The sequence below is a fragment of the Odontesthes bonariensis genome, chromosome 9, assembly GCF_027942865.1.
Source record: "Odontesthes bonariensis isolate fOdoBon6 chromosome 9, fOdoBon6.hap1, whole genome shotgun sequence".
NCBI classification, from domain to species: Eukaryota; Metazoa; Chordata; class Actinopteri; order Atheriniformes; family Atherinopsidae; genus Odontesthes; species Odontesthes bonariensis.
In genome coordinates, this window is record NC_134514.1 from 3,598,197 (window position 1) to 3,625,474 (window position 27,278).

At 42.9% G+C, this 27,278-nt stretch overlaps 1 protein-coding gene across 4 annotated transcripts in view; it reads right to left on the minus strand.

Moving 5' to 3' along the window:
* The window catches only part of LOC142387984 (leucine-rich repeat and fibronectin type III domain-containing protein 1-like protein), a 470,255-nt gene that overhangs the window by 87,487 nt on the left and 355,490 nt on the right, over positions 1-27,278 (minus strand). For 3 of the 4 annotated variants that reach the window (XM_075472789.1, XM_075472787.1, XM_075472788.1), the window contains exon 7: positions 211-481. In XM_075472789.1, the coding sequence (XP_075328904.1) occupies positions 211-468 (258 nt within the window). In that variant the 5' untranslated portion in view covers positions 469-481. The remainder of the gene's footprint in view (positions 1-210; positions 482-27,278) is intronic. The other variant, XM_075472790.1, reaches the window with a different exon arrangement.

Consider the following 27,278-nt stretch of genomic DNA (forward strand, 5'->3'; position numbering starts at 1 on the left):
TTTCCATCTTTTTTCTTTGGCCTTTGGCACAATCTGAGATGTTTGACTTTGTTTTATTGTGTTTATATTTGAATTACTTTAGTACTGCTTTTATACTTGACCTTTCTATTTTATGATTGTATTGTATTTTATGATTGTGTATAGCACTTTGGTCCTGTGGGTGTATAAAGTGCTTTATAATTAAAGTTGGTATGGCAACTGGGCTCTGACCAGGCTGGACATGTTGGCGAAGTCCCGGTGCCTCAGCGTGGTGATGAAGTTGTCCATCAGCCTGAGCTCGGCCGTCTGGCGGTCGATGTTGGGTGGGACGAAGAGGAGGCCCGTCTTGGCGCACAGCACCGTGTAGGACGGCATCAGATTCTGGCAGGTGCATCGTTTTGGACACAGCATGGAGGAGGAGGAGGAGGAGGAGGGGAGGAAGGATAGGAGGATGAGGAGAAGGCAGAGCGACGAGGAGACGGGATCCATGGCGACCGGCCTGCTGCAAGAGAGACACAAAGAGAAGAAAAACTGAATCAGAGGTGAGGATTTACTCAGCCTGGCTCCCGCTGACACAACAAAGGCTGAAAGAACTCGTGTGTGGATCTGCAAACTCTCTCACAGCTCTGAACATCACAGCGATCCATTCTTTATGCTTCTTTCCCAGTAAAAACACATTTATAATGAGAAGGAAGGAACAGGAGAGGCGGAGCAGCGGGGGGCAGAGGTGGAAAATTACAGAAAGTTTCCGGCTGCAGTGCACGCTTCTCTCTGCCAGAGAGAGCAAACAGCACTCATATCATCAATTAAGCTCACTGCACTCTAATGATCACAATCTAAAGAGAACACTGAGGAGGAGAAATTACGTCTGTCTTGCTTCATAAACTTAATAGATTCTTCTCTGCATTTAAACGTTCAACTCTCTCCCAGCCGAGTCAATAAAGGAATACATTTACGCTGACACTGATTTCTCAGCGTGTGGTTTCCAGAGTTCAGCTCAGCGGATCCCTGAATAAATTCATGTAAGAAGAAAAGGGAAAGAGAGCATAAGAAGGAATGATAAATGCAAAGAAAATCACGCCGACGCATCCAATCATTCAGCTCCTCCCGTGGACTCCCGCGTGCACGCTCGCCGAAAAAGTTCCGCCGAGTTAAGAGGAGCGACGGCGGGAAAGGTCGAAAGCAAATAACAAAAGGAAGAAAGACGCTCTTATTTAGAGCCCTGAAAAATTCAAGCTGCACCTCAACTGCAGCGCGGAATACAGAGCAGGAAGTCTGTTTGAAGAGGACGGGACGGGGAGCTCAATGTGAGATGGAAGGGAATGAGAACGATCGGGAGAATTTACAACCCCGCTGAGACGACACTCGAATGCCGGCGAGTCATCGAAAAGCACGCACAGGACGGGAATATTCAGGAAGTAATGAGTGACAACTGCAACTCGCTCAGTTGGGACTTTGCAGAGAGTTTTCAGGAGGTTTAATCATGCCTGAACACCAGGTGAGGCTGAAGTCTGACAGAATTCTGGACACAAACTCCGTTTTGGCTGAAAAAGTTTCTTTCAGCTGGGTCAGCTAATTAAACCAACAACCGGAACGTCGAATCCATCACGTCGGGCTGTTAAAGTTCAGTTTTTAAACAATTCGTGCTCACACTTACTCATAGAAGGAGTTATGTGCATCAGGATTATGAAACCTGAGGTGGAATCCAGACATGGGGACTCGAGTCACTGTGACTTGGACTCGAGTCACTGTGACTTGGACTCGAGTCGCTGTTTCGATGACTTGTGACTTGACAAAAAATAAAAGACTTGAGACTCGACTCGGACTTGGAAGGTAAAGACTCGGCACTTGACTTGACTTGACACACGATGACTTGAATGTTATTCAGTTCATGTTTTCAGTTTGAATATAAAATTAATAAATTAATTTAAAAAAATGCCCTGTCTACATACCTTACGTGTTTATTGGAGAGAATAAACTCATATCAGATATGCATCAACATGTCAGCGGGAGGGGGACCGAGAGTCGTTGTCTTCGACTTTCGTAATTATCATTTTGACGGCAAAAGACGAACAGCTCAGTGCAAGACATGCGGCATCAACATCTCGGACAGCCAGACGACAACTTCCAACTTTGTTCGTCATTTAAAGATCCATTCTGACCAGTAAGTGCTCGTCAAATTAGCTAATATTATCCTGTTAGCCTAGCCGGTAGTTAGCTAACGTTAGGTTGATATGATACGGGGTGGACGGTTGGACACATTAGCCAATGATGTTTACTGACAGTTACTTATATCTTGTCTTTTCACTTTATTAAGATCAGATTCTGCAGGTAAAATTGCGATAATAATAAGGTAACTTGACTTTGACTTGACTTAACTTGCCCAAGAAAAAATTACTTGGGACTTACTTGAGACTTGAAAGCTAAGACTTGAGACTTATTTGAGACTTATTTGAGACTTGCACATGTGTGACTTGGTCCCATCTCTGGTGGAATCGACAGCATGAGGTGTAGAGGATGCTCCCTGGCTTGTTGGTTGTCTTTAAATAAGAAGAGAAGGAGAAGAAGAACAACAGGAAGGCTGGGGAACTGTATACCTGCAGGGCAACTTTCTGTTATGTGCTGAATAAGCTGGCCAGGAGACTGCATGTAGAAAAGAACAGGAGGCCAAGGACGCAGCCCTGTGGTACACCACAATCAGTTGAGCCATAAAAAGTTCAGAGTGATAGAAAGGGATGAACATAATAAGCAAATAATTGAGTACTTAACCCCAAACTAGGACTCTAAAACGATGTAGGAGGATGTGTGGAGTTTGCATGTTCTCTCGAGGTACTCCGGCTTCCTCCCACCACTCAAAAACATGCAAGCTAGGTAAATTGGTGACTCTAAATTGTCCCTAGAAGTGAGTGTGAGTGTGGATGGTTGTGTGTGATGGACTGGCAACCTGTCCAGGGGAAAAGAGAGAGAAGCCCAATGAGAGAGAGAAAAGAACAGGAGGCTAAGGACGCAGCCCTGTGGTACACCAAAATCAGTTGAGCCATAAAAAGTTCAGAGTGATAGAAAGGGTTTTGTTTTGAGTTAGATGAACACATGCAGGGCAACTTTCTTAGACAGAAACAAGTTCAAAGAAACAGATCTTCAGGGTTTTCTTAGTGGTTAATCTGGGTCCATTCAGCAATCCCTGGTTGTTGTTTTCTGGTCCTCTTCATGATGCTCTGAACATGTTGAGCAGGAGACAGATGTGGACAGATGTGGACTGCAGGCATCTGTCTCTCCAGAACTCCAACATCCACCTCTGCATCAGCGGTACCTTCACATACGAGTGTGGTACGATCATTTTAGTTGGGTCCTTTTTAAAGGCTCCTCTTTGATGCGTAACGAACAGTCCACTGTTCGGCCATCTAACTTTGTGATCTATCTGCTCCAGTCTACAGGGTAATTTGGGTTTCCACTGATCATTGTGGCTGAACACAGAGTTTAGCACGGTGTGGCCGCCTGCGGGTTGGAGATATAATCTGTAAAAGATGTTTAAGTGTTTGTGACAAACGGGTTCAGAGAAAAGAGACTCCTGCTGTGAGGCAGAGGTGACCAACGCTCCGTACTTGTTTACAGCCACATCACCAATTATCACTGCGAACGTATGCTGATTTATGAGATTACTTTCAGATGGGTTTGGCTGCTGAATTCAGCTGCAGTGAGACGCTGGGTCTCAGAGGAGCAGCGCTGCTCTGAGAACAGATTTAATTTGTTTAGTCAGGCCAGCTTAGCGTGAGAAAAATGCAAAGCAGCTCCTTTCCCAGCGACAGGCACTCCTCCACCGCCGCCGTCCTCTCCTCTTTTGATCACTCGCTTCTCGAGTGAAAGTGCTTCTCATTTCAATTGCATTGCCTCTTTTCTCCACTCCTTCACTTATCTCTTGGCCTGCACCATCCCTCCTTCACTCTTTTCAGCTGTTTCCAGATGTATTTCTCTCCTCTGACATACCAGCCGCCCCTTCATTTCCGTTTCATCAGTCTTCTCTCCCATCAGAAACGGTGCCTTCATCCATCCTTCTGTTTCTACATTTCCATCCCTACAACATCAATCATTCATCAATCTCTGCGAATCATTTCCATCTCCATCTCCCCCCTCCCTCTGCGCACCTTTGCTGCCTGATATGTTCCTCTTTCATTCATCTATCCCGTCTTCAAACTGTCATCTATTTTCACACAGTTGTCCTCCAGTCATTCTCACTTCTATTTGTCAAGGTTGATTCATTTCAATCTTCTTCATAATCAGAAAGAGCCCGTTTAAAAATGCATGTACATGTGTCCACGTGGGAATAAACGGAGGACGTTGAGCGACTTGGCCCTATTTCACTTATGTTAATGAAATGTATGATTGGAAGCAGACATTTTAATTTGTGTGATGATTGAGTTTCACAGATCTCAGGTCTGCTTGTTAGGATCAAACTAACTTTTAAATGCACAGCAGGCAGTAATGAAGCATCGGCATCTTAATTCCTACTTTTAATCTGTTATTTTCATGAGTACATTTCAGGGGAAAATAAACAAAACAAATGTTTACGGTTTGGGAAGCTCTTTGAAAGAATTTGGGGACCAAACAGAATGAATCTCTTATTGTCATTTTTGGGGCTATCCAGGAATGTGAGGTTAGCAAAGGCTGCTGGGATCTGTGGGTTTTATCAGCATGTACAGCCGACAGTCATCAGCGTAGAAACAGTCGTGTTATTATGGTCTCGAATAAGCTGGCCAGGAGGCTGCATGTAGAAAAGAACAGGAGGCCAAGGACGCAGCCCTGTGGTACACCAAAAAGTTCAGAGTGATAGAAAGGGTTTTGTTGGAGTGAGATGAACATAATAAGCAAATAATTGAGTACTTAACCCCAACCCAGAACTGTAAAACGATCTAGGAGGATGTGTAGAGTTTGCATGTTCTCTCGAGGTACTCCGGCTTCCTCCCACCGCCCAAAAACATGCAAGCTAGGTTAATTGGTGACACTAAATTGTCCCTAGAAGTGAGTGTGAGTGTGGATGGTTGTGTGTGATGGACTGGCGACCAGTCCAGGGTGCACCCCGCCCATTGCGACTCTCAGTTGGATTAAACAGGTTTTAGAAATTGGATGTATTACCTACTAGTTGTTTTTTCTGCCTGGAGTACCAGATCTCGTGAGTCTGACAGCTGTTATGAGCTGACAGCCACAACAGCGTGAGAGATGAGCCTCTCAGAGATAAGCAGGGAGAACTGAGAGTGGGGGCGTTATCTGTGATAGAACCAGAAGCTGTTTATGAACAAAGAAATATGTGAATGTGCCTGCATTCAGAGGGTAAACTGCAAACAAATCAGAGCAAACGTTAGAAAAATGTATGAAAGAAGGAGATTTTTAAGTCAACGATGTTACATCCACAGAAACAAAACAGTAGTGAGATAGAAATGTCTTCGAATAGTGAGCAGAAGGAGGCTCAGACTGCTGAGCTAACAGCAAGAAAAACATCATCAGAGTCGGGCAAGATTGGGAAAATATTTGGAATCAGGGTCTGAGAGGAGAGAGGCTGCTGGAATGAAAACTAAAGGAGAGGAGACAGTGTGAGCAAACATGCCAAAGAAAGGAAAATATGGAAGCAGACGCTGAGCAGAGAGGTGGTTTGAGACAGGCGAGAGCAGACGGAAAGAAAACGCCATTTCCAGCCAGCTGGTGGGGATGTTGTGTTGTGCTGCATGTGATCGGTAGACTGTGGCAACGACACCGAGTGAAAGCAGAAAGAAACACAGAATGACAGTCTGAGATGTCTGAATTAGTGTCAGAGCTGAGAGAGAGCAGGCAGAACACTACTTTTCCATTTTCTACTTTGAATTTCCCTTTTACAGTCACCGTCTTTCAGTTTTTACATTTACATCCACCTGATCTGCAGAAACTCATGATTAATGAATACATTACCAGACAACATGTTCCATCATACATGCAGAAACTCGTGTGTTTAACCTGATGGATGTCCGCAGCTTTACCCCTCAGGGATTTTTGTTGCCACAAACTAATCAAAATTCCAACCTGAACTCCCAATCAGGCTCAAAAAATTGCAAAAATCACTTCACTTTATGGCGTCCAAAGTCCAAAATCAGAAGATGCTAATGTGTTGCATCACTTGGAACAAAGATAAAGCAACTGTTACATGTTAAAAAAATGTCCTGGAGGGTGAAAAGTGACGTGTCAGAGCAGACCGTGACGCCACAACTGCCCTTAAATGACCCCATGAGTCACAGTCAAAGAATATGCGCCATCTAGTCGCCGTGAGAGTAACTGCAGGTGAAGTGTTAAAACAGCGTCCTTTAAAGTTAAGGTGGAGGGATCATTTCTAACTCTAACAAAGTGATTTTCTAAACTCAACAAGGAAGTGACACTGTGTTCGAAACCGCATACTACATACTTCCATACTGCATACTAATCGATCAGACAGTATGCAGAGCGTTTACCCACAATGCATTTCGCTCCTGCCCGAGCCGAAATCAGCCGGCCTGAAGCTGATTTCTCTTAAGCTCTAAACTCTGTAAACTTTAGCAATATTTGAAACATTTTCAGGAGAGAAAGTAGTCGTTTAGATCCCCAACGTGTTGAAAACCTGACAAAATACCGGCTGTTTACAATTTTGTTCCCACGAATTCGGCGCTACTAAAGCTAGCCGCAGTGAGCAACGCACTTCCTGTTATTTTCACAAAATAAAATACCCGTTGCCTTTTATCATAGGGAAAGCCATTACCATACAATTGGTGCTTTTGTTTTGAAAACAGGAAGTGAACCTACCCTCGTTGTAGCTAGCTTGAAACTGCCGTTTTGACAGGAAATGACGATCGGCGACGTCACGTTACGTTGCATCTTGGGTAGTTTGAGTGTGAGTAGTAACCTCATGATGCATACCCAACATTTAGGAGAATCTAGTATGCATCCGGGAACTTCTGCTTACTCAAACTCGCATACTAACTCAAAAAGTTAGTATGAGTAGTAGGAGAAGTATGCGGTTTCGAACACAGCCAATTTCATCATAATGTGTGAAAAAGCGCCCATTAAGGTGACAGTTGTGCTGCGAGAAGAAGTCGCTTTATTGCCTAAACCTAACCAAGAAGAACGTAACTCACAGGTGAAAATAATGTTGTATCTGGTGTCGATCATTTGGACATAAGAATTCAGCCGTGGTGGATTTATTTAATGTGAGATTGTGTCTTCTACGCTTCTCTGTGTAAAAGGAACAAATACACCACAAACACAATAAAATCAGCGCTCCTGTGACGCCGTTTATAGCAAATAAAGCAGTATTAACTCACAGAGGTTCAGGCTGAGATGGTTCCCAGTCTAAGATCTGTAGCATAAACACTGCCTTTAATGTCAGCTTATCATGTTGGGATGCACCCACATGAGGTTTGGATGTCCTCACTGCGGCTGCTTTAGTCAAATCTGTCCATTTGTGTTGAGTTACATCACGTTTGGTAACGACGCATCGTTTGGTCTTTTGTTCTGATCTCAGTGTGACCCGATTATAATAAAGCTGGAGTACTGGAGTTTGATGCAGCGCTCCGTATGTCGGGGAGCATTTTCCAGACCGATCGTGACGCCTCTCGCAGCAGGAGTGAGAAGCTGAGCTTTCCCAGTTCTGCCACATCATCCCCGCCTCACTTTGGCCCACGGAGCCGCTCCGACACACTCAGCTCGCTGCTGATGATCCTCGGATGATGCATTCGAAACCGGATTAAAATCAATAATAACCAACATCTACAGGGCCAAATGATGATGATGCACGAGTGAAAGATGTCAGAGCGGGTTTCATACATATTAATACAGACTGAACGCCAGCATCCATCCCGATGCAACGTTCTTCTGCAGAGAGGTGGATGTTTGAATCTGATCCAAGTATGCAAATGTTGAGAATCCTGCATTTTCTGCACACAGCCTATGTGAATCCATGCTGTATAAGATGATCATGGTTTATGGAGTTTTCATATTAGTTACATTTCTGCTTGTTGAGCTATCTGACAGTTTGCTGCAGGAAGGTAAATGAGAGCCGACATTCAAACTGTGTGGTCAGGGGGGCGTTTGTCCTCCGTCTCCCCCAGGTGATCACCCTCTGACACCAGCAGGGAAATGTGCTCCGACGTTTTATTGAATTGTTATTGCATATCTTAGTTATAATATATTGTTTTAGGATTAAATTTCCACTGTGACTTTCTACCTCAGCTCAACTTGATTTCTCTGAGTCTCTTTTCCTTGTTTTTAGGGTCCTGGAACGGAGCCGGAAGGTAAACAATCAATCAGGGGCTGTGTTCTAAACCGCCTACTTCTCCTACTACTCCACTACTCCTACTAACTTTAACCTTTTTTAAGTTCCCGGATGCATACTAGATTCTCTGAAATGTTGGGTATGCATCATGAGGTTACTACTCATACTCAAACTACCCAAGATGCAACGTAACGTGACGTCGACCATCGTCATTTCCTGTCAAAACGGCAGTTTCAAGCTAGCTACAACGAGGGTAGGTTCACTTCCTGTTTTCAAAACAAAAGCACCAATTGTATGGTAATGGCTTTCCCTATGATAAAAGGCAACGGGTATTTTATTTTGTGAAAATAACAGGAAGTGCGTTGCTCACTGCGGCTAGCTTTAGTAGCGCGAATTCGTGGGAACAAAATTGTAAACAGCCGGTATTTTGTCAGGTTTTCAACACGTTGGGGATCTAAACGACTACTTTCTCGCCTGAAAATGTTTCAAATGTTACTAAAGTTTACAGAGTTTAGAGCTTAAGAGAAATCAGCTTCAGGCCGGCTGATTTCGGCTCGGGCAGGAGCGAAATGCATTGTGGGTAAATGCTCTGCATACTGTCTGATCGATGAGTATGCAGTGTGGAAGTATGCAGTATGTAGTATGTAGTAGGCGGTTTCGAACACAGCCAACGACTTTCACCATAGACGTTGCGACATTGGGTCGTCTAGCATAGTGACGCCGACTGTTCGGGAGGTGAATTGCTTTGAGTATCCGACATCTCTAATGAAGAACTTCGAAAGGATTAATAGCCTCTGCGTGACCACGGAGTCGGATTGGCGGATAGCGACGGAGAAGCATACTGAGGCCTTGACTAACCCCCTACTGCCGGCTGTCGGCAGGCGGCAGCAGGCAGTGATACGAAGGGAGAGAAAATAGGGCCAAGAGATTGTGAGGTCTGACTTTTTCCTGGAGAACCATTTTATGATGCAAATGTATTACTCTGTTGAACGCATATTGTTTTGAGAAGCAAAACGCTTTATTTTTTAAACCCCAGCCAACTAGCCGGACTACCTTCATCAACGCCAAAACGAGGCTGGAACTCTGCTCACAGGACGCAGCGGGGGGTAAGAAGATGTTCAGAAATGATGTTGCTGATATGGGATGTCATACAGCTTCATGTCAGAAGAGGCGAACTGTCCCTTTAATGCTTGTTTGAGAAAGAGTGAATACAAGAGACAGGAAAAATGCATTTAAATGAACATCAATCACCGCCTGCTTTCCTGATGACATGTTTGCATCAGTCGACCGGATGTCATAGAAACTGTCATTTATATTTAAATGTCATTAGCATTGTGCTTACTACAGGTCACATGAAAACGACAGCCTAAACTTTAACCAGGAGCTGTGATCAGCTGCCATTTAAACCACTGAAAGGAGCCTCTCAGTCATCTCTGGCTATTATTACTTAATGCATCTCATGTAATGATAAATGATTAATGACGGAGCAAAAAAATAGCATAAAAGCATCCAAATCCCAGCAATCCGGCCTCAGGATGTATCATTAAACAATAAAACCAACATGTATCGTGTCACTTTGTCCCAGTCAACACACAACTGATAGCAGCAAGTCATTCAAGGAAACAGACAGTGGAGCGAGGCTTCTACATAACAACTACAGAAAGATGCTGATGTTAAAAGTGTGTTTGCACAACTAATGTTATGGCACTTTCATTCATATGGCAGCACATTTAGAATAAAACTAAATGCTAAAAGCTATACACTACTTTTGAATTCATTTTTGGGATTTTGCGATTAATCGTGATTAATCAGGGAAATCATGTGATTAATTAGATTAAACATTTTAATCATTGCCCAGCCCTAATTTAAAACAAATTGAACTTGCTTGAACTGTGTGATGATTGCACCAAAAGAAGTCCCAGCTCTCACACAATCCTACCACTTCATGTCACATTTACATCAGATTTTGGTTGGATTTTCAACCTGAGCTCTAATTTCAAGTAAAAACTAGAAAGCTGCAAGCAGGCTTGAGCCGCCTGGCCACTCCCACACCGTTCAGAGTTTGGAAAAGGTTCTCAAGATTTATTTTCCTCCCTAGCTTAAGAGTAACCTGGCCAAGTTTGGAGCTTGTAGCATTAAATCTGTAGGACGAGTTTGATCATATGCAAGGCGTGGAATCGGGCAAAAATGGCACCGAAACGCACCTACCATCCAAAATGGCCGCCTTCCTGTGGACGTGGCACCATGGCGGCAAGAGACTTTTTTGTGCGTCTGGGCATGATGAATGAGTGTACCGAATTTTGTCGTCCCACGCTAAACTAAGCGCAATGCGGGGACCATTTTTAAGCATCGTAGGGGGCGCTACAGAGTCAAGGAGCGACTCCCAAAAATATAAAGTCCAGATTTCAGGATTTTTCGAGTAACTTTTGCAAAGAATAAGAAGAAGAAGAAGAAGAAGAAGAAAAAGAAAGAAGAAACCTTACAGTTTCACTGCTCGGTCCCTAATAAGCAAGAAAGTTGATTTTATCTGCAGGTGTCTGATAATATTACAGGAACGGAGCCCGTGACAAACCTGCTGATTCCTCCAAAGACTCATGGTTATTCAGTTATTCTAAAGCAGGGATGTCCATGTCCGGTCCTGGAGGGGCCGCTGTCCTGCAGCTTTTAGATGTTTCCCTGCTTCAGCACACCTGATTCAGATGAAACGGATCACTTCAAAAGATGCTAAGTTCTGCAGCCGCCTGCTAATGATGCACTGAGACATCTAAAACCTGCAGGACAGCGAACCCTCAGGGACCCAACGTGGACGTCCCTGTTCTAATGCGTTAGGGCAACATCCTTATGAGCAGATTTAACAGGATTTAACATGAATTTGATGCTTAACAGCGTTAAATCTAACAGCAGTTTTTCAGTTATTCTACAATTCGTAAGTGCAGTAAGACCAGAATTACAAAATATGACTCGATTAACTATTTAAAGCTTGAACCGAGGATGATTTATTAATTAGCTGGAGCTAAAACATTGTTAGGAGTCAAAGGCCTCGGAGCTGGAGTATCCGTCATCCCTCTTCACATTCGGAGACATCGGCTCCTCCTTTTCATATTTAGCAGACGGATATGTGTTGGGAATGCAAAGCTCTCACTGAGCCAATCAGCGAGGCTGAACTTTCCACTGCATTCATATTAATGCGGCCGCAGCCGATATCAATCACTGTCCGGCCGCTCGGCTCAGTCTCAGCCTCAAAGGCTGCAGATCAAAGCTTCGCAGAAACATGCTTCACATTTAATGAAAATATGTTCTAGAATGCGCTGCTGAGGGTGGCAGCACGTTGGAGTAGCTCTGTACCTCACATTGAGATTTATTCTTTTTTCTAAATTTCATTCCTGTTATTTCTTGGAAGAAATTGCATTTTTTTTGGACAACTGTTCCTTCCTGCCTTGGATGCTGTGCAGCTGGATTAATTTTTCCCAATACTTTTGTATATTTTACTCTTTTGTCATGATGCATCACCATAGCAACAAGGTGGTTTACAACCGGGAGCAGCTGAATAACATTGGAAAAGCAGAAATAATTCGACAACTGAAGCCAGAAATCCCACTGGAATTGAAAAGGAGGCGTCGTGGATGCAGAGCAGGAGCAAAGAGGAGAGAAAGAAAGAAGAAGTTCAAACCATCTGCCATCCGTCATCATGGGCAATGTAAGATCGTTAGCTAACAAGTTGGATGAACTTCTAGCCTTGACAAGGACTCAGCAAGAATATCGGGAATGTAGCATTATGTGTTTTACTGAGACATGGCTACAGGATCATATCCCCGACTCCAGCGTCTCTCTGCCGGGCTTCCTGACTGTACGAGCAGATCGAGATATAAAGAGTTGCAGGAAAAGGAAAGGGGGTGGATTGGCAGTGCTTGTCAACAACAGATGGTGTCACCCAGGACATGTAACTGTGAAGAGTCGTCTCTGCAGTCCTGACATTGAGCTATTGGCAGTAGGTATTCGTCCATATTATTTGCCAAGAGAGTTCACCAGTGTTGTTTTGGTGGCTGTTTACATTCCACCCTCAGCTGTTGCCGACACTGCATGTGATGTCATCAGTTCTGTTGTTGCTAAGATACAGACTCAACACCCCAATTCTTTTGTGGCAATATCTGGTGATTTTAATCATGCCTCACTCTCTGCTACACTGCCAACTTTTCAACAGTTTGTCAGCTGCTCTACCAGAGAAAACAAGACATTGGATTTGTTTTACACAAATGTCAAGGATTCATACATTTCCAAATCAAGACCTCCCCTGGGTAAATCCGATCACAACCTTGTTTTTCTCTGTTCAGCATATAAACCCCTTGTCCAGAGACTACCTGTCACAAAAAAGACTGTTAGAAAGTGGTCACATGAAGCTGAAGAAGCCTTACAGGGTTGTTTCGATGCAACCGATTGGATTTCTCTTTGTAAGCCACATGGAGAGGACATTAATGCCATGACTGAGTGTGTGACTGACTATATAAACTTCTGTGTGGACAACACGATCCCCACCAGAACAGTGAGATGCTTCCCTAATAACAAACCCTGGATCACCAGTGAGCTAAAGGAACTATTGAACGAGAAAAAAAGAGCCTTTAGGGAGCGAGACAGGGAGTTACTGAGGAGTATACAGAAGCAGCTCAAAGTCAAGATCAGAGAGAGCAAGGAGGAGTATAGAAAGAAGCTTGAGAGTAAACTGCAGAGGAACAATATCAGAGATGTGTGGTCAGGAATGAAGAAGATCACAGGCCTCAAGCAGAGGGAGGATCGGATGGATGGAAGTCTGGACAGAGCAAATGAGCTGAACACATTCTTCAACAGGTTCAGTTCAGGAACAAGCTCACCATCCTCCCCTCCTGTTCCCAGCCAAAGAGACATCCCACCCTCCTCTGACCCACAGCTTTCCTGTAACATCTCCATCTCCACCTCAGTCATGGATTCTTCTGCTTCCACTAGTTTGTCTTCAACCAAATCAGGAGATGCTGCTGTCCCCTTTGCCTCCCCCTCCCACTTTTCTGTTTCTAGAAGTCAGGTGAAGAGGCAGTTGGAAAGACTGAACCGGAACAAGGCTGCAGGTCCAGATGGTGTCAGCCCCCGAGTCCTGAAGGCCTGTGCAGAGCAGCTCTGTGGGATTCTGCAACACCTTTTCAACCTTAGCTTGACCCAAGAGAAGGTACCACTGTTGTGGAAGATATCCTGTCTGGTTCCGGTACCAAAGAAAACTCACCCTTCAGTCATCAATGACTACAGACCTGTTGCCCTGACATCCCACATCATGAAGGTCCTGGAGAGACTCCTGTTGACCCACCTGTGTAAGCAAACCAGCACATATCAGGACCCCCTGCAGTTTGCTTATCGCCATGGAGTTGGAGTTGAAGACGCTATCATACACCTGCTTCAACAAACCCACTGTCATCTGGACAAAGCAGGCAGCACTGTGAGGATCATGTTCTTTGATTTTTCCAGTGCATTTAACACAATCCAGCCTGATCTGCTTCGTCTGAAACTCCAGAAGACTCAGGTGGAGGCCTCAACAATCACCTGGATTAATGACTACCTGACAAACAGACCACAGTTTGTCAGACTGAAGAATTGTGTGTCTAACCAGGTGATCAGCAGCACAGGAGCACCACAGGGGACTGTACTCTCACCTTTCCTTTTCACTCTGTACACTTCAGACTTCCAGTACAAGTCAGACTCCTGTCATCTACAGAAATATTCAGATGACTCTGCAGTTGTCGGGTGTATCAGAGATGGACAAGAAGCTGAGTACAGAGAGCTGGTGGACCGCTTTGTGGCATGGTGTGGGAACAATCATCTCATCTTGAATGTTAACAAAACAAAGGAGATGATTGTAGATTTCAGGAGAAACAGGGTCAGATCAAACCCTGTTTCCATCATGGGAGAAGAAGTGGAGGTGGTTAAGGAATATAAATACCTTGGTGTTCATGTGGACAACAGACTGGACTGGAGACACAACAGTGAAGCCATCTACAAGAAAGGACAGAGCAGACTGTACTTCTTGAGGAAGCTAAGGTCCTTCAAGGTTTGCAACAAGATGTTGCAGATCTTCTACAAGTCTGTTGTTGAGAGCGTCATTTCCTCTTGCGTCATCTGTCAGAAGCAGGGACCTAAAAAGACTCAACAACCTGATAAGGAAGGCTGGTTCTGTTCTGGGGACGGCTGTGGAACCTCTGGAGACAATAATGCAAAGAAGGATTTTGCATAAAATCAAGAGAATTATGGACAACCCTGAACATCCTCTCCATGAGACTGTTATCAGAAAACAGAGTCTCTTCAGTCAAAGGCTTCTTCAGTTTGGATGCAAAACGGACCGCTACAGGAAATCTTTCCTGCCCACAGCCATCAGCATCTATAATAACTCCTTGATTTAATTGAGCTACATGAACATTTAATTTCCCTCTGGGATAAATAAAGTATTTTTGAATTGAATTTGAAAAATTTTAAAACTTATAAGCCTTTGATCGCACATTTATGGAAGCCCATTTCCGCCATGAAAGAAAAAATAAAAGACCAACAGGAAGTCATAATTTCGACTTTCAAAGTCATAATTATGAGATTCAAAGTCATAATTTCGACTTTCAAAGTCATAATTATGATTCAAAGTCATAATTATGAGATTACAAGTCATAATTTCGACTTTCAAAGTCATTATTATGAGATTCAAAGTCATAATTGAGATTCAAAGTCATAATTATGAGATTACAAGTCATAATTTCGACTTTCAAATTCATAATTATGAGATTCAAAGTCATAATTTTTACATAACTTTGACTAATTTTGACATATTTTTTTGAAAGTCGAAATTATGATTTTGAACATCAAAATTATGACTTCCTGTTGGTCTTCTATTTTTTCTATCATGGCGGAAATGGGCTTCCATACACATTTCACTTCTGTAAATCGCAGATTTTTGGGGATTTTCTCCAGAAAGCTCATTGTGTGCTCCGGGTTGATGGCAGGATTGAGGGCGGTTGTTGATGAGGTGGAGCTGCAGATAATGTGGCGCTCGGCTGCTCTGAACAACGCTGTGCTATTAAACCTTACACTTTTAAAACTTACACGTTTTTCAGAGCTCCGCTGGAAGCAGCAGATTTATTGGGGTAATAAACGAGGGCGTCCGAGTGGTATTTGGTTTGTAAAGGCCGAGCGAGAATTGCTTTGCACGGTTATGGAAAGCCGACATAACTTCTGCAGACTTGTGTGTTACTGTGTCTGTGGAGCAGTTAAAATCAGTAGAAAACATCAAACAGTGACAACTCAACAGGCTTTAAATCACACATTACTCATTATTACGACCTGCAAATCAGCTTAGATTTGTTTCTATCAGACTGAAGTCAATGCAGCTGTGTGCATTTAATATAAATCTGTGCTGTGAGCAGATAAATGTTCTGTAAATACACTTAAGTGAGGTTTGCATCACTGAAGCATCAAATGTAGCTCCGCATCAACGAGGAAGGTTAAATGTGAGTTGATAAAACAACTTTTTACACAATTATTATGGCAACAACAGCACTTCCTACTTGATTCTGGACCCATGAATGTGTGGTCGGTCTTTGAGAGTTAAACATCAAGTCAGCTTGTGATTTGTGGACTTACGACATCAGGATAGCCTGAGGGGCTACTGCAGTAGTGAGGGCTGCAGTCTGATTCTGGCCCTGTTTTTGTCTGATTCTGGCCCTGTTTTGTCTGATTCTGGCCCTGTTTTTGTCTGATTCTGGCCCTGTTTTTGTCTGATTCTGGCCCTGTTTTTGTCCGATTCTGGCCCTGTTTTTGTCTGATTCAGGCCCTGTTTTTTGTCTGATTCTGGCCCTGTTTTAGTCCGATTCTGGCCCTGTTTTTGTCCAATTCTGGCCCCGTTTTTGTTTTATTCTGGCCCATTTTTTTTGTGATTCTGGCCCTGTTTTTTGTCTGATTCTAGCCCTGATTTTGGTCTAATTCTGGCCCATTTTTTGTCCGATTCTGGCCCATTTTTTGTCCGATTCTGGCCCATTTTTTGTCCGATTCTGGCCCATTTTTTGTCCGATTCTGGCCCTGTTTTGGTCTGATTCTGGCCCTGTTTTTGTCTGATTCTGGCCCTGTTTTGGTCTGATTCTGGCCCTGTTTTTGTTTTATTCTGGCCCTGTTTTTGTCTGATTCTGGCCCTGTTTTTGTTTTATTCTGGCCCTGTTTTTGTCTGATTCTGGCCCTGTTTTTGTCTGATTCTGGCCCTGTTTTTGTTTTATTCTGGCCCTGTTTTTGTCTGATTCTGGCCCTGTTTTTGTTTTATTCTGGCCCTGTTTTTGTCTGATTCTGGCCCTGTTTTTGTCTGATTCTGGCCCTGTTTTTGTTTTATTCTGGCCCTGTTTTTGTCTGATTCTGGCCCTGTTTTGGTCTGATTCTGGCCCTGTTTTTGTTTTATTCTGGCCCTGTTTTTGTCTGATTCTGGCCCTGTTTTTGTTTTATTCTGGCCCTGTTTTTGTCTGATTCTGGCCCTGTTTTTGTCTGATTCTGGCCCTGTTTTTGTTTTATTCTGGCCCTGTTTTTGTCTGATTCTGGCCCTGTTTTTGTTTTATTCTGGCCCTGTTTTTGTCTGATTCTGGCCCTGTTTTTGTCTGATTCTGGCCCTGTTTTTGTTTTATTCTGGCCCTGTTTTTGTCTGATTCTGGTCCTGTTTTTGTTTTATTCTGGCCCTGTTTTTGTTTTATTCTGGCCCTGTTTTTGTCTGATTCTGGCCCTGTTTTTGTCTGATTCTGGCCCTGTTTTTGTCCGATTCTGGCCCTGTTTTTGTCTGATTCTGGCCCTGTTTTTGTCTGATTCTGGCCCTGTTTTTGTTTTATTCTGGCCCTGTTTTTGTTTTATTCTGGCCCTGTTTTTGTCTGATTCTGGCCCTGTTTTTGTCTGATTCTGGCCCTGTTTTTGTCCGATTCTGGCCCTGTTTTTGTCCGATTCTGGCCCTGTTTTAGTCTGATTCTAGCCCTGTTTTTGTTTTATTTTGGCCCTGTTTTTGTTTTATTCTGGCCCTGTTTTTGTCTGATTCAGGCCCTGTTTTTTGTCTGATTCTGGCCCTGTTTTTGTCCGAATCTGGCCCTTTTTTTATCAAATGAGTGGTAGAAGTAAATATTTGGATCCTGAAAGCTTTAAAAAGGACTGCGTCAAACCAGAGATGGAGATCCTGGATCCCGTGTTCATCATCTCGTACCAAACACACAGGTCATGAGCAAAAAAAGGTCCAATTATCTTTGAGATGGAGAAGGGTTTATTTGGAATTATTCATGAATGTGTAAACCAGAACCAAAGAACTTTACGTCGGCATCAACTTCAAAATGAAATCTCTTCTCTCATCCATGGATGGAGTTTGTCAGAAACAGTCAGAGAAAACTTCAGTTAATTTCTGGGACTGCTCTCAAGCGGTGATGGAGGAGCTAATCTTGTTGGATTTCTGATGATGGCGTGTCATCTCAGTGGGCTTTCGAGACCCCTCTGGTGACATTATCACACCATTTGCATTTCTCAGACTCCCCTGGGAACGGCTCATCTGCTGAACAAACAGGAATACCATTATCGCTGCCAGGCGGCGGCTCAATCAGAGTTAAAGGCAGAGATGGGGACGATGGTTCACTGATGACAATTAGAGATGCTTCCACAGTTTATGCACGACACAAGTCTCAGTGCTCAGAACTCACAGCCCGTCTAAGTCGTATGATGGATCAATACTCTCCATCAATACTTAAATATGGAGGAAAAAGGGTTTTCTTATTTAGTTTTAAGATAAGTGCTTATTGCAGCATTATGGAGCAAAATATGAAAAAAGAGATCTTATTGATAAAATTCTAATTGTATCACCATCATACTACTACTAATAAAGGCCCTGTCACACTGTTGCGTATAAGAGAAGCGTATGAGTTGCGTATAAAAATTAATAATATAATTTTCATACGCACGAAAAGTCCTTGAAAATAAAGAATGACTGGCGTATGAGTAGCATATGAACTGCGCATGCCCAGCGTACGTTTCAACGCGCCTATATCAGCAGCCTTTCCACATTGCTCCATTATTGCAGTAGACGATGCGCTATCAACATCTCTCGAGACATTCATCTCGATCATGCCTCCCGAGAAGCAATCGTCGTTTGCCCGGGCCCTGGGCCGAGGAAAAGGCAAAAAAACACAAGAATCATTCTCACCCAAACCCGCTGAAATGCCTGATGCACCTGCGGCTGATGAGTTACATGCTTCTGAGCGATCAAGATCCCCAACTCCTCCTCCTGACCGCTCCCGTGAATCGTCGGTTGCCTCAGATATGTCAGACGGGCGGAGGCTATAAATACGCTAGCTGTACGGTACACCTTCATGCCAATGTATGGCCACTTATGTCCAGCTTCTCGACCTATCAGTAACGTACCTATATCGTACCTCTAGCGTATTCAGCGTATGCCTAGCGTATGCTTAGCGTATTAACCATACGCACAAAAGTTTTGAGCATGATCAAAAATTTATTTCTGCCTCAGCGTATGCCAACGTATGCCAGCGTGCTTGAAACGTATACAACCTATGCCTAACGTTCCCCTGGCGTATGTCAGCGTATACCAGCGTATGAGTGATAATTTTCATACGCAACTCATATGCTTCTCTCATATGCAACACTGTGACAGGGCCTTAATATTAATAATACTCATAATTAATAATAATAAATAATAATTATTAATATTATTAATATTTTCATTATTATTATGCTATTATTATATATAATTATATTATTATGTTATTATATTATTATTATAGTAATAACAATAATAATAATAACGATTATAATAATAACATTTATAATAATAATAACAATAATAATAATAATAATAGTAATAGTAACATTAATATTGATAATAATAATAATAATAATGCAGCTGGCCAATCAGCAGCTCAGAAATGAGTAAAACTGCTTCTAAACCAAACCAACAGTCCAAACAAAGGTTAAATCCACTGAGGGGATCCGGTCAGGACTAACCTGGACTAATCTTTTTGTCTGATTCTGACCCATTTTTTGTCGATGAAAACATCATGTGTAAAGGTGGATCCTGCAAATCATGAAGGTTAGAAACGGGCCCCACATGTGACTGAAAAACTAACATGTAAAATAAAGTTTCAAATTGTGTTTATTGAAAGTGATTTTTAATATCAAGATTTTTTGGGGGATTTTTTTCATAGTTCTAGGACCACCAGAAAGTGTGGACCCCACAACTCACTAAACTTATTTTGTCCTGCAGTGGAAGGTTAACAAGAATGTGTGTGTGTGTGTGTGTGTGTGTGTGTGTGTGTGTGTGTGTGTGTGTGAAGACAATCAGAGTTCACTTATTCTCATCAGAGACACACGCAGCTCTGCTTTTGAACGGTTTACATGATGAATAATAATTATTATGATGTGTAATCATGTTGCTGAACATCACTCACATACAGATCGATGTGTTTGTGAGGACTGCATTTAAATAATAAGTTAAACGGGACTGTTGATGGGACATCATGAATCACTCCTGGCTGATTTTACATCCTCCCTGATGGAAGACGCTGCAGCAGAGATGAAGATGACATTTGAAAGTCCAATCAGCTCTCTGCGGAGGGCGTGTTTGCTGCTGCTTCATGCTAATGTGAGCTAGCAGCTCCACAACAGAGAAACACTTCACAAACACACTGTCGTAAACTAATTACTGGATGATTTGGGATGTTTGATGAGCTCACAAAACAACACAAAGACCTTAATGTCAATGTTATTATTTCTTATTTATCATTCTCATCAGGAATAAATAAACAAAAGTGAAACTAATCACGTCTCATGACAAACTGCAAAAGCGTGAAACAAATCATGTTCGATGCAAAGGTGGTAAAAATGTGAAACAGGTAAATTATTGTATTGGTCGGATGGATGGTGGACAGTTTGATGGGCCTCATTTTGTCTTCGGCATTCAGTTTTTGCTCACAGAGCATCAAATGCTGCCGTTTTATGCTGGCCCTGTCTTTGTCTGATTCTGGCCCATTTTTTGTTAGATGGGTTTTATTTAGCGCTTTTCATAATACTCAAAGCCACTTCCAGTGAATGAAACAACAGCAAGTTCCCCCAAGTTCTGCCAATCTCCGTCAGTGAGTTCTGGGAGTTGACGTGGTCCCTGTTGTTTCAGTGCAGAGTCGTACAGGTGCCTGTACCGCACCTCCTTGCTGAGTCTGGATTGGAATTGGTCCATCATGTTTGTAGTTCTCTGTGCAAATTTTGAGTGGTGCACGAATACGCTGCAACAACAACAACAACAACAAAAAAAAAAATCAGACAGGGGGAAAAGTTCGGGGGGCTCATAGCACTCAAAAAACGCTCCTACTGCAGGGACGGTATGATAGAAAATGGGGGGCAAGATGTCACATACTGCATGTGATAAGAAGCCCTGTATGAGTGTCTGTGTGAATCTAAATTGCTTTAAATCACTTAAACATGGTTACAGATCCGATGTAAAAGAGTTGACTAGTTTAAGTGGTTTTTGGTTTTTTTTGGAAGACATCAGATTAAGAAACATCAGAAGCTAGTTAAAGATAGCTGCTAACAACGCTCCCATTGAGGAGAAAATGTGTATGTGTTCACATTTACATGTACTGGCCTCAGGCAAACTGACTCATTGTTGTCAGAACGGCATTAAAAGCCCACTGAACATGCATTTTTCACCTTTTACCTTAAGCAAAACAACAGGAAACCTGCCGAGATGGAGGCGCGATCGGCTCCTACATCATCCCATCTGATGAAGACATTCAGCCTTCCTCTGCAGCCTGGAAAGGTGTGTTAAGCTCTGAGAATGGATCCATCATCATTTCATTTTTCCAGCTTCCCTTCTGGTTTATTCAGAGAATTCAGTTCCGTCAGCACCATCTCATCCAGTGCAAACGAAAGTTCGAGTGAAGTCTTTTCATTAGCTGAACCGAGAATCGTACAAGCTAAAAGAAGCGTGATCAAACCTTTGTATAATACTCAGCTCTTATAGTTCCAATAGCTGAAATGGGCCTCTTGTTCTGCAGTTTCCCCTTTCCTGGAACACTGGAAACCTCTTCATCAGAATCCAAATGAATCAACACTCTCAGCTTCACGTACAGGGAGTTATTATGCAAATATTAACATGCACATGCATGTTCATATCTATTTGTGTCTGCCATGTGTGAGGAGGAGGAACAACTGGAGAGAGAATTGAGATGATGGCAGAGAGGGTTAGATAAACCCCCGAGAGGAGGAGAGGGGTGGGCAGCAGATACAGATATGAGAGGATGAGACGACAGGGAATTGGAGAAGGAGGAGAGAGGAAGATGAAGAGATGAGGAAGGCAGCAGGAAAGCTGACACCTCAATAAGGCTGCAGAACATCCTGTACTCAGCACAACTCTGCAAAGACAGATGGAAATGAGGGAGGGGGGGCAGATTGTGACATGGGAGCATTAACTACTCTGTAACGAGTTGCTGTATATTTATGGTGGATTTACAACAGTAGCTGACTGTATTTTACAATAATTTTACAATAATTGTAAATTATTTTACAATAATTTTAAAAATTAACATTAAATTGAAATAAATTTAGTAAATTAACAGTTAAATCAGTCATTTAACAATACCAGTAGATAACTGTATTTTAACAGAATAAAACAGTATCTGTAATGAATTGATGTCCAAATCCAAAATACGTTATTATACTGTTAAATAAATTACGGTAGATGCGCTGTAAAATGACTAAAACACAGTTATCCTACCGTCATGTACTGTAATCCAAAAAACAGTATTATACTGTTTGATAAATAACAGTAGTTGCTCTGTAAAATAACTACAACACCTACCGTTATTCTACAGTCATATACTGTAATTGGTATTATTATTATTGTTGTTGTTAATATACAATCATTGTAAATATTAAAAAAAAAATTGAGCTACTTGACTTATTTGAATTTCCCCCATTGGGGGATGAATAAAGTATTTTTCTATTTCTATTTCTATCCTGAAAACGGTAATATACTGTTAAAATAAATAACAGTAGTTGCACTGTTAAATAACAGTAAAATACTTGCGTCCCTGCTGCCAGTTATTTTACAGGGAAATTCTTTACAGTGTAGTTTATACCAATTAGTTCTTTATTTGTGTTTATTGAGATTCTGACTATAAAAAAAACAGCTGCACAGCGAGCTGGTGGAGCCTTTAGGGACCATTAAAGATGGGATTTGCTCATCTGAACTTGTGGATGCGCAGTTGTCAGGAAGATCTGTTTATGTTGAAACCCAGCATAAGCCTGGGAGGAAAAAAAAGGTGTCAAAGCACGGCTGCTGGTGCCAGTCAGGCTGCTGTGAGAAGTGCTGAAACTGCTGATCCGCTGGGACTCTCATGCACAATCATGGGGTTTAACAGAGAAACAGTGTGGGAGTGTCGGTTCTCTGGGGAAAAAACAGCTCTGCTGAGACAAAAGGCCAGACGGGTTCAAGGTGACAGTAAACCTGAGGTAGAAAACACGGGAAAACATGAACTGATGGGAGTTTTAGCATCAAAGATATAATTACGCCTCTATAAGAACCAAAGGATTGAATAAAACGCACCATCAACTGGTAAATGGTGAGATTCTGCATTTTAAATCCTGTTTACTGAGGTTTTGCTGCAGATCTTAAGTTAAAGACGGATCAACTGAATGAAACACAAGAGCGGATCCGTACTATTATCATGTTAGTGTGGAGTCTGCAGCCCCCCGAAGGCTCCGCTCAGAGGCAGCGTTTACTCACACGGTTGCTGTTTGGAAGGTAAAAACAAAATGAAAAAGTCCGAACCAGCACCTGAAGCTGTGCTCGTGGAGCCGTGGTCGGGTACAGCAGCCTGAACTATCACATGGGGACCTGTCATGGAGAGTCCCTGGATGCTAACACTGCTAGCATAACAACAACAACAACACATGATATAAAGACAGAGTTTTTCCAAAGATCATCATCCACACATCAGAGCTTTTATCAAATACGTCCATCAGAAGGTATTTCACCAATGTGCCATAAAGAAAGGGAAAATAAATATCAAGAAAACAGCATCAAACTGCTTTAAATCCAACCAAATGTGTTTGATGTTGTTATGTTTGTTCAAATATCTTTTAATAAATATGTTTGATCACATCTGCAGCAAAGCAGGAGCTACACACGGAGCTGTGGGTCACATCAGCATCTAAAGAATTACATTATTTCTCTGATGTAAATGTACTTTATTTATACAGCCCTTTACAGACAATCCTTACGGTGTACCAAAGTGCTTTACAGCAGGTAATAAATAAAGAGAAGAATAAGTAAAAACAGTTAAAAACAATAAAAGAACATTGAAAGCAATAAATTACAACAAAATCAAAGAAGATCAAATAAGATAAAAGTGTCATCATACTACTGGGTATTAAAATCAATCCTAAATAAGTAGGTTTTTATTGTTCTGATGAACAATAAAACTGAAAAAAAGAACAAATATAAACTCAGAAAAATGTTCCAGAGTGTATTCTGTTAGCTGAAAGTCTGAAAATGTTTCAGAAGGAGTTTTTAACTCACATAAGAAAGCTGGGGGTGTTTTGGCCTTCGGACAACAGCAGCATGCGCTGCTCTCTCTGCTGGGTTCAGCGCTCCGGATCCCAGAGAAGTCGCAGAGGACACAGCAAAGTCAGCAGAGTTTTGACACGTTTTATTTTCTGAGGTTTCAGTCCAACAGTTCTCCCTCCCTTTTCCTTCTGTGCTTCGGGTTTATCGGCTGCAGAGGCATCACAGCGACAGACTGTCATTGAAAATAGGCCGTCGAACAGTGTAGCGGTGACATCATTGTGTTCTGTGGCCTATTAAAAACTACTTATGGGTGAGGTAAATATGAAGGCATGTTAGTGAGCCTGGTTTAATGGTATAATAGTCTGAGGATGCTTTTTTAGCACACTTTGGACACCAGCAGCTCACCTGATCATTGTTCCAGTGTCTCTCCCTTTATGACCTCAGTGCCTCCATCTTCTAATGGCACATTTTCAGCAGGATAGTGCGCCGTGTCACTCAGTGGGGTCACATGGCCCTGAAAGGATCGGATTATTGGCTAAATTACAATCAGACTGAGTTATTAAGTGCATGTAGACACCTTAATCTGACTAAGAATTGGATCGGATCGGATTCAGACCCCGAGATAACTGGGTTGAAAGTCACTCTAAACCTGCTTGTAGACGCTGAAGCTCGTGGTGAATCAGACTTTGCGTTCTGCGCATGCTCCAGATGTTTTCCCGGGGTCGTGACCCGGAAGTCAAAGGAGACGATATTCCTGTTGTTGTCGCCGTCAGAAAGAAACAAACAACGCGATGGAGAATGCTCCGTTGGGCATCGAGTTTGTGCAACAAGCAGCTCATCACAGACCAAATGTAGAGGGACGTAGCTTCATCTGGCTCTGCGTTCTCCATCTTTCTCCAACTTCTGTTGCAGTTTTAAAAAAATGAGGCCGGAAAAATGACAATTACAACTGGTTTCCCAACTGGGATGCAGCTTTAGTAACTGTATCGATCACGTGTCTGGTGTTATATCATAACTTCACATACTCGCTTCTCATCCAGCTTTGGGTCCAGAAAAGAGAGTTTATTTGTGGATATTTTTTCCTTTGGAACTTTGGATGAGAGCATTAATTAGTGTCCTTTCTGCTTTGCCTCGAGAAATAAACAGATAAAGCGTGGCTGAGGCCCAGTGATGAATAAGTTTCATGTCCAGGGGCTATCCAGGTACATCTGAGCAGCTTCAACCCACACAAACAGGAGATGAGCCGCTGACCTGCAGGCCACCTCAGCTCAGGCTTAATTCATAACTTTAGCTCGCATAAGAGCTCTGACCTGGAGAGATGAGGAGTAACCTTCATGGAGAAGCTGGATCAAATGTAGAGAGACGTAGCTTCATCTTGCTCTGCGTTCTCCATCTTTCTCCAATGCCTGAGTTTGGTTCGATTCATTCACCGCCATATATCTGAGGATAATTACCCTTGCTCAACTCATTAGGGACCGAGCAGTGAAACTGCAAGGACCCTATTGTATCTGTAGGAGTTATTCTTATTCTTTGCAAAAGGTGCTCAAAAACTCTTGAAACTTTGCAAGCACCACCTGCCAGTTGACGAAATGAAAAGAATCTAAAGTTTATATTTTTGGGAGTCGCTCATTGACTCTGTAGCGCCCCCTACGATACTTAAAAATGGTCCCCGCATTGGAGTTAGTTTAGCGTGGGACGCCGACATTTGGTACACTCATTCATCATGCCCAGACACACAAAAAAGTCTCTTGCCGCCATGGTCCCACGTCCACAGGAAGGCGGCCATTTTGGATGGAAGGTGTGTTTTTCGTGCCATTTTTGCCCGATTCCACGCCTCGCATATGATCGAACTCGTCCTACAGATTTAATGCTACAAGCTTCAAACTTGGCCAGGTTACTCTTAAGACATGGGGGAAAAAAAATCTTGAGAAACTTTTCCAAACTCTGAACGGTGTGTGCGTGGCCAGACGGTGATGTCGTGTGATGGCGTTTGTGGTTTGAAGCCTTATCATCATCGCAAGGTCATGAAACTTGGCACACACGTCCACCCTGTCGACCTCATACGTATTTAAAGGGTATCATGCGTGGGCGGAGCAAAACAGCTCAGTGGCGCCCGCTAGAAATTTTCAAAAACCCCTCCGCATTGGGGTTATTATGTGCTCGCAGAGGGTTTCATGTGTGTTGGCAGAACTGCGCGACTACGGCGTCCCGCTCAAGGCTGCTTGCAGCTTTAATTCTTATTGTAATTTAGCCAATTATCCCATCCTTTCAGTGCCATGTAACCCCACTGACTGCTGGCGTCTCCACGGCCACCCGATCTCACTCTGGTAGGGTAGCCGTGGGACTTCTATGCCACTAAGAATGAATGCAACTCCCAAGCAGGAGGTCAAAGCCAGTGCTAACAAGCTGTAACTAATAAACTGGCTGGTGAGTGTACAATACAGCTGCCACGGTAATTTCAGTGAATGTTACTCGGGAGGGAACAATGGATTTACTTGTGGACTATTTTCGGCAGATTAATCCACATTAAGTGCTCTAATGAGCATTTAGGGCTGTGGAGAAAGGTGACGAAGCCACAACATGTTTAGCTCATGAGTGATGAATAAAAGGGGAAGATCTAAGAGAAACACAGAGTTGGAGAGGTGGAGGATGACGGGTGGATGGACACGCATGCTGAGGGGGTGCAGCCGTGATTTTCCTGGGAGGTCAGGACCCGAGAGGCTGAGTTGTTCCTAACAGGCCGACGCTGCCAGCCCTAATCAGACAAAGCAACCAGACCGCGTCGCAGAGGTCCAGGCGAGAGGCGAGGTCAAGGCAGCCGAGAGAAAACGAGCCCACCGGGGCGAGACCGGGAAGCATGGAACCCACCGAAGAAGGTGGCGCCGCCAAAAGCCTCCGACGCCGCGTCACCCCAACAAGTCACGATGGAAAAGAGTTGAAATTATTTTCTATTCGTTTAAATTCTGATACTTTAACCTTTCAGACATAATTTGATCATCAGCACAAGAAGCCTGTTTTTAGGGAGGCAACACAAAGCAAACGTCCAATTAGGAGCAGAAATCTGAATAATGAGCAGGAACATCTGCTGTGAGGCTCCATTAGGTCCTGAAAAGCTTTCTGCTGTTTTCTGCTCAGTGGAGACTTCTGCAGAGCGTCTTCACACAGATTCTGCTGCTGTTTCCTTCTTAGTTTCCCTCTCTGCTTTCTCCCGTTAAAGTCTGTGCAACGAAAGCCTTTAAGTCCCGGAAACATTCGACTCTGCTGTCGTTTGGATTTTGGAGAACTTTGTTCCTGTGAGAGATGCTGCTGGATCCTCTCTGATCGATTCTTTTAAACTTATCTGCACTTATCACACATTAAACTCTACGCTTCCAACAAACAAAACCGCATGAAGATCGTAGCCTACAGTGGACTTTACATCTTTATGTTTATAAGCTTGTCTTTACACAA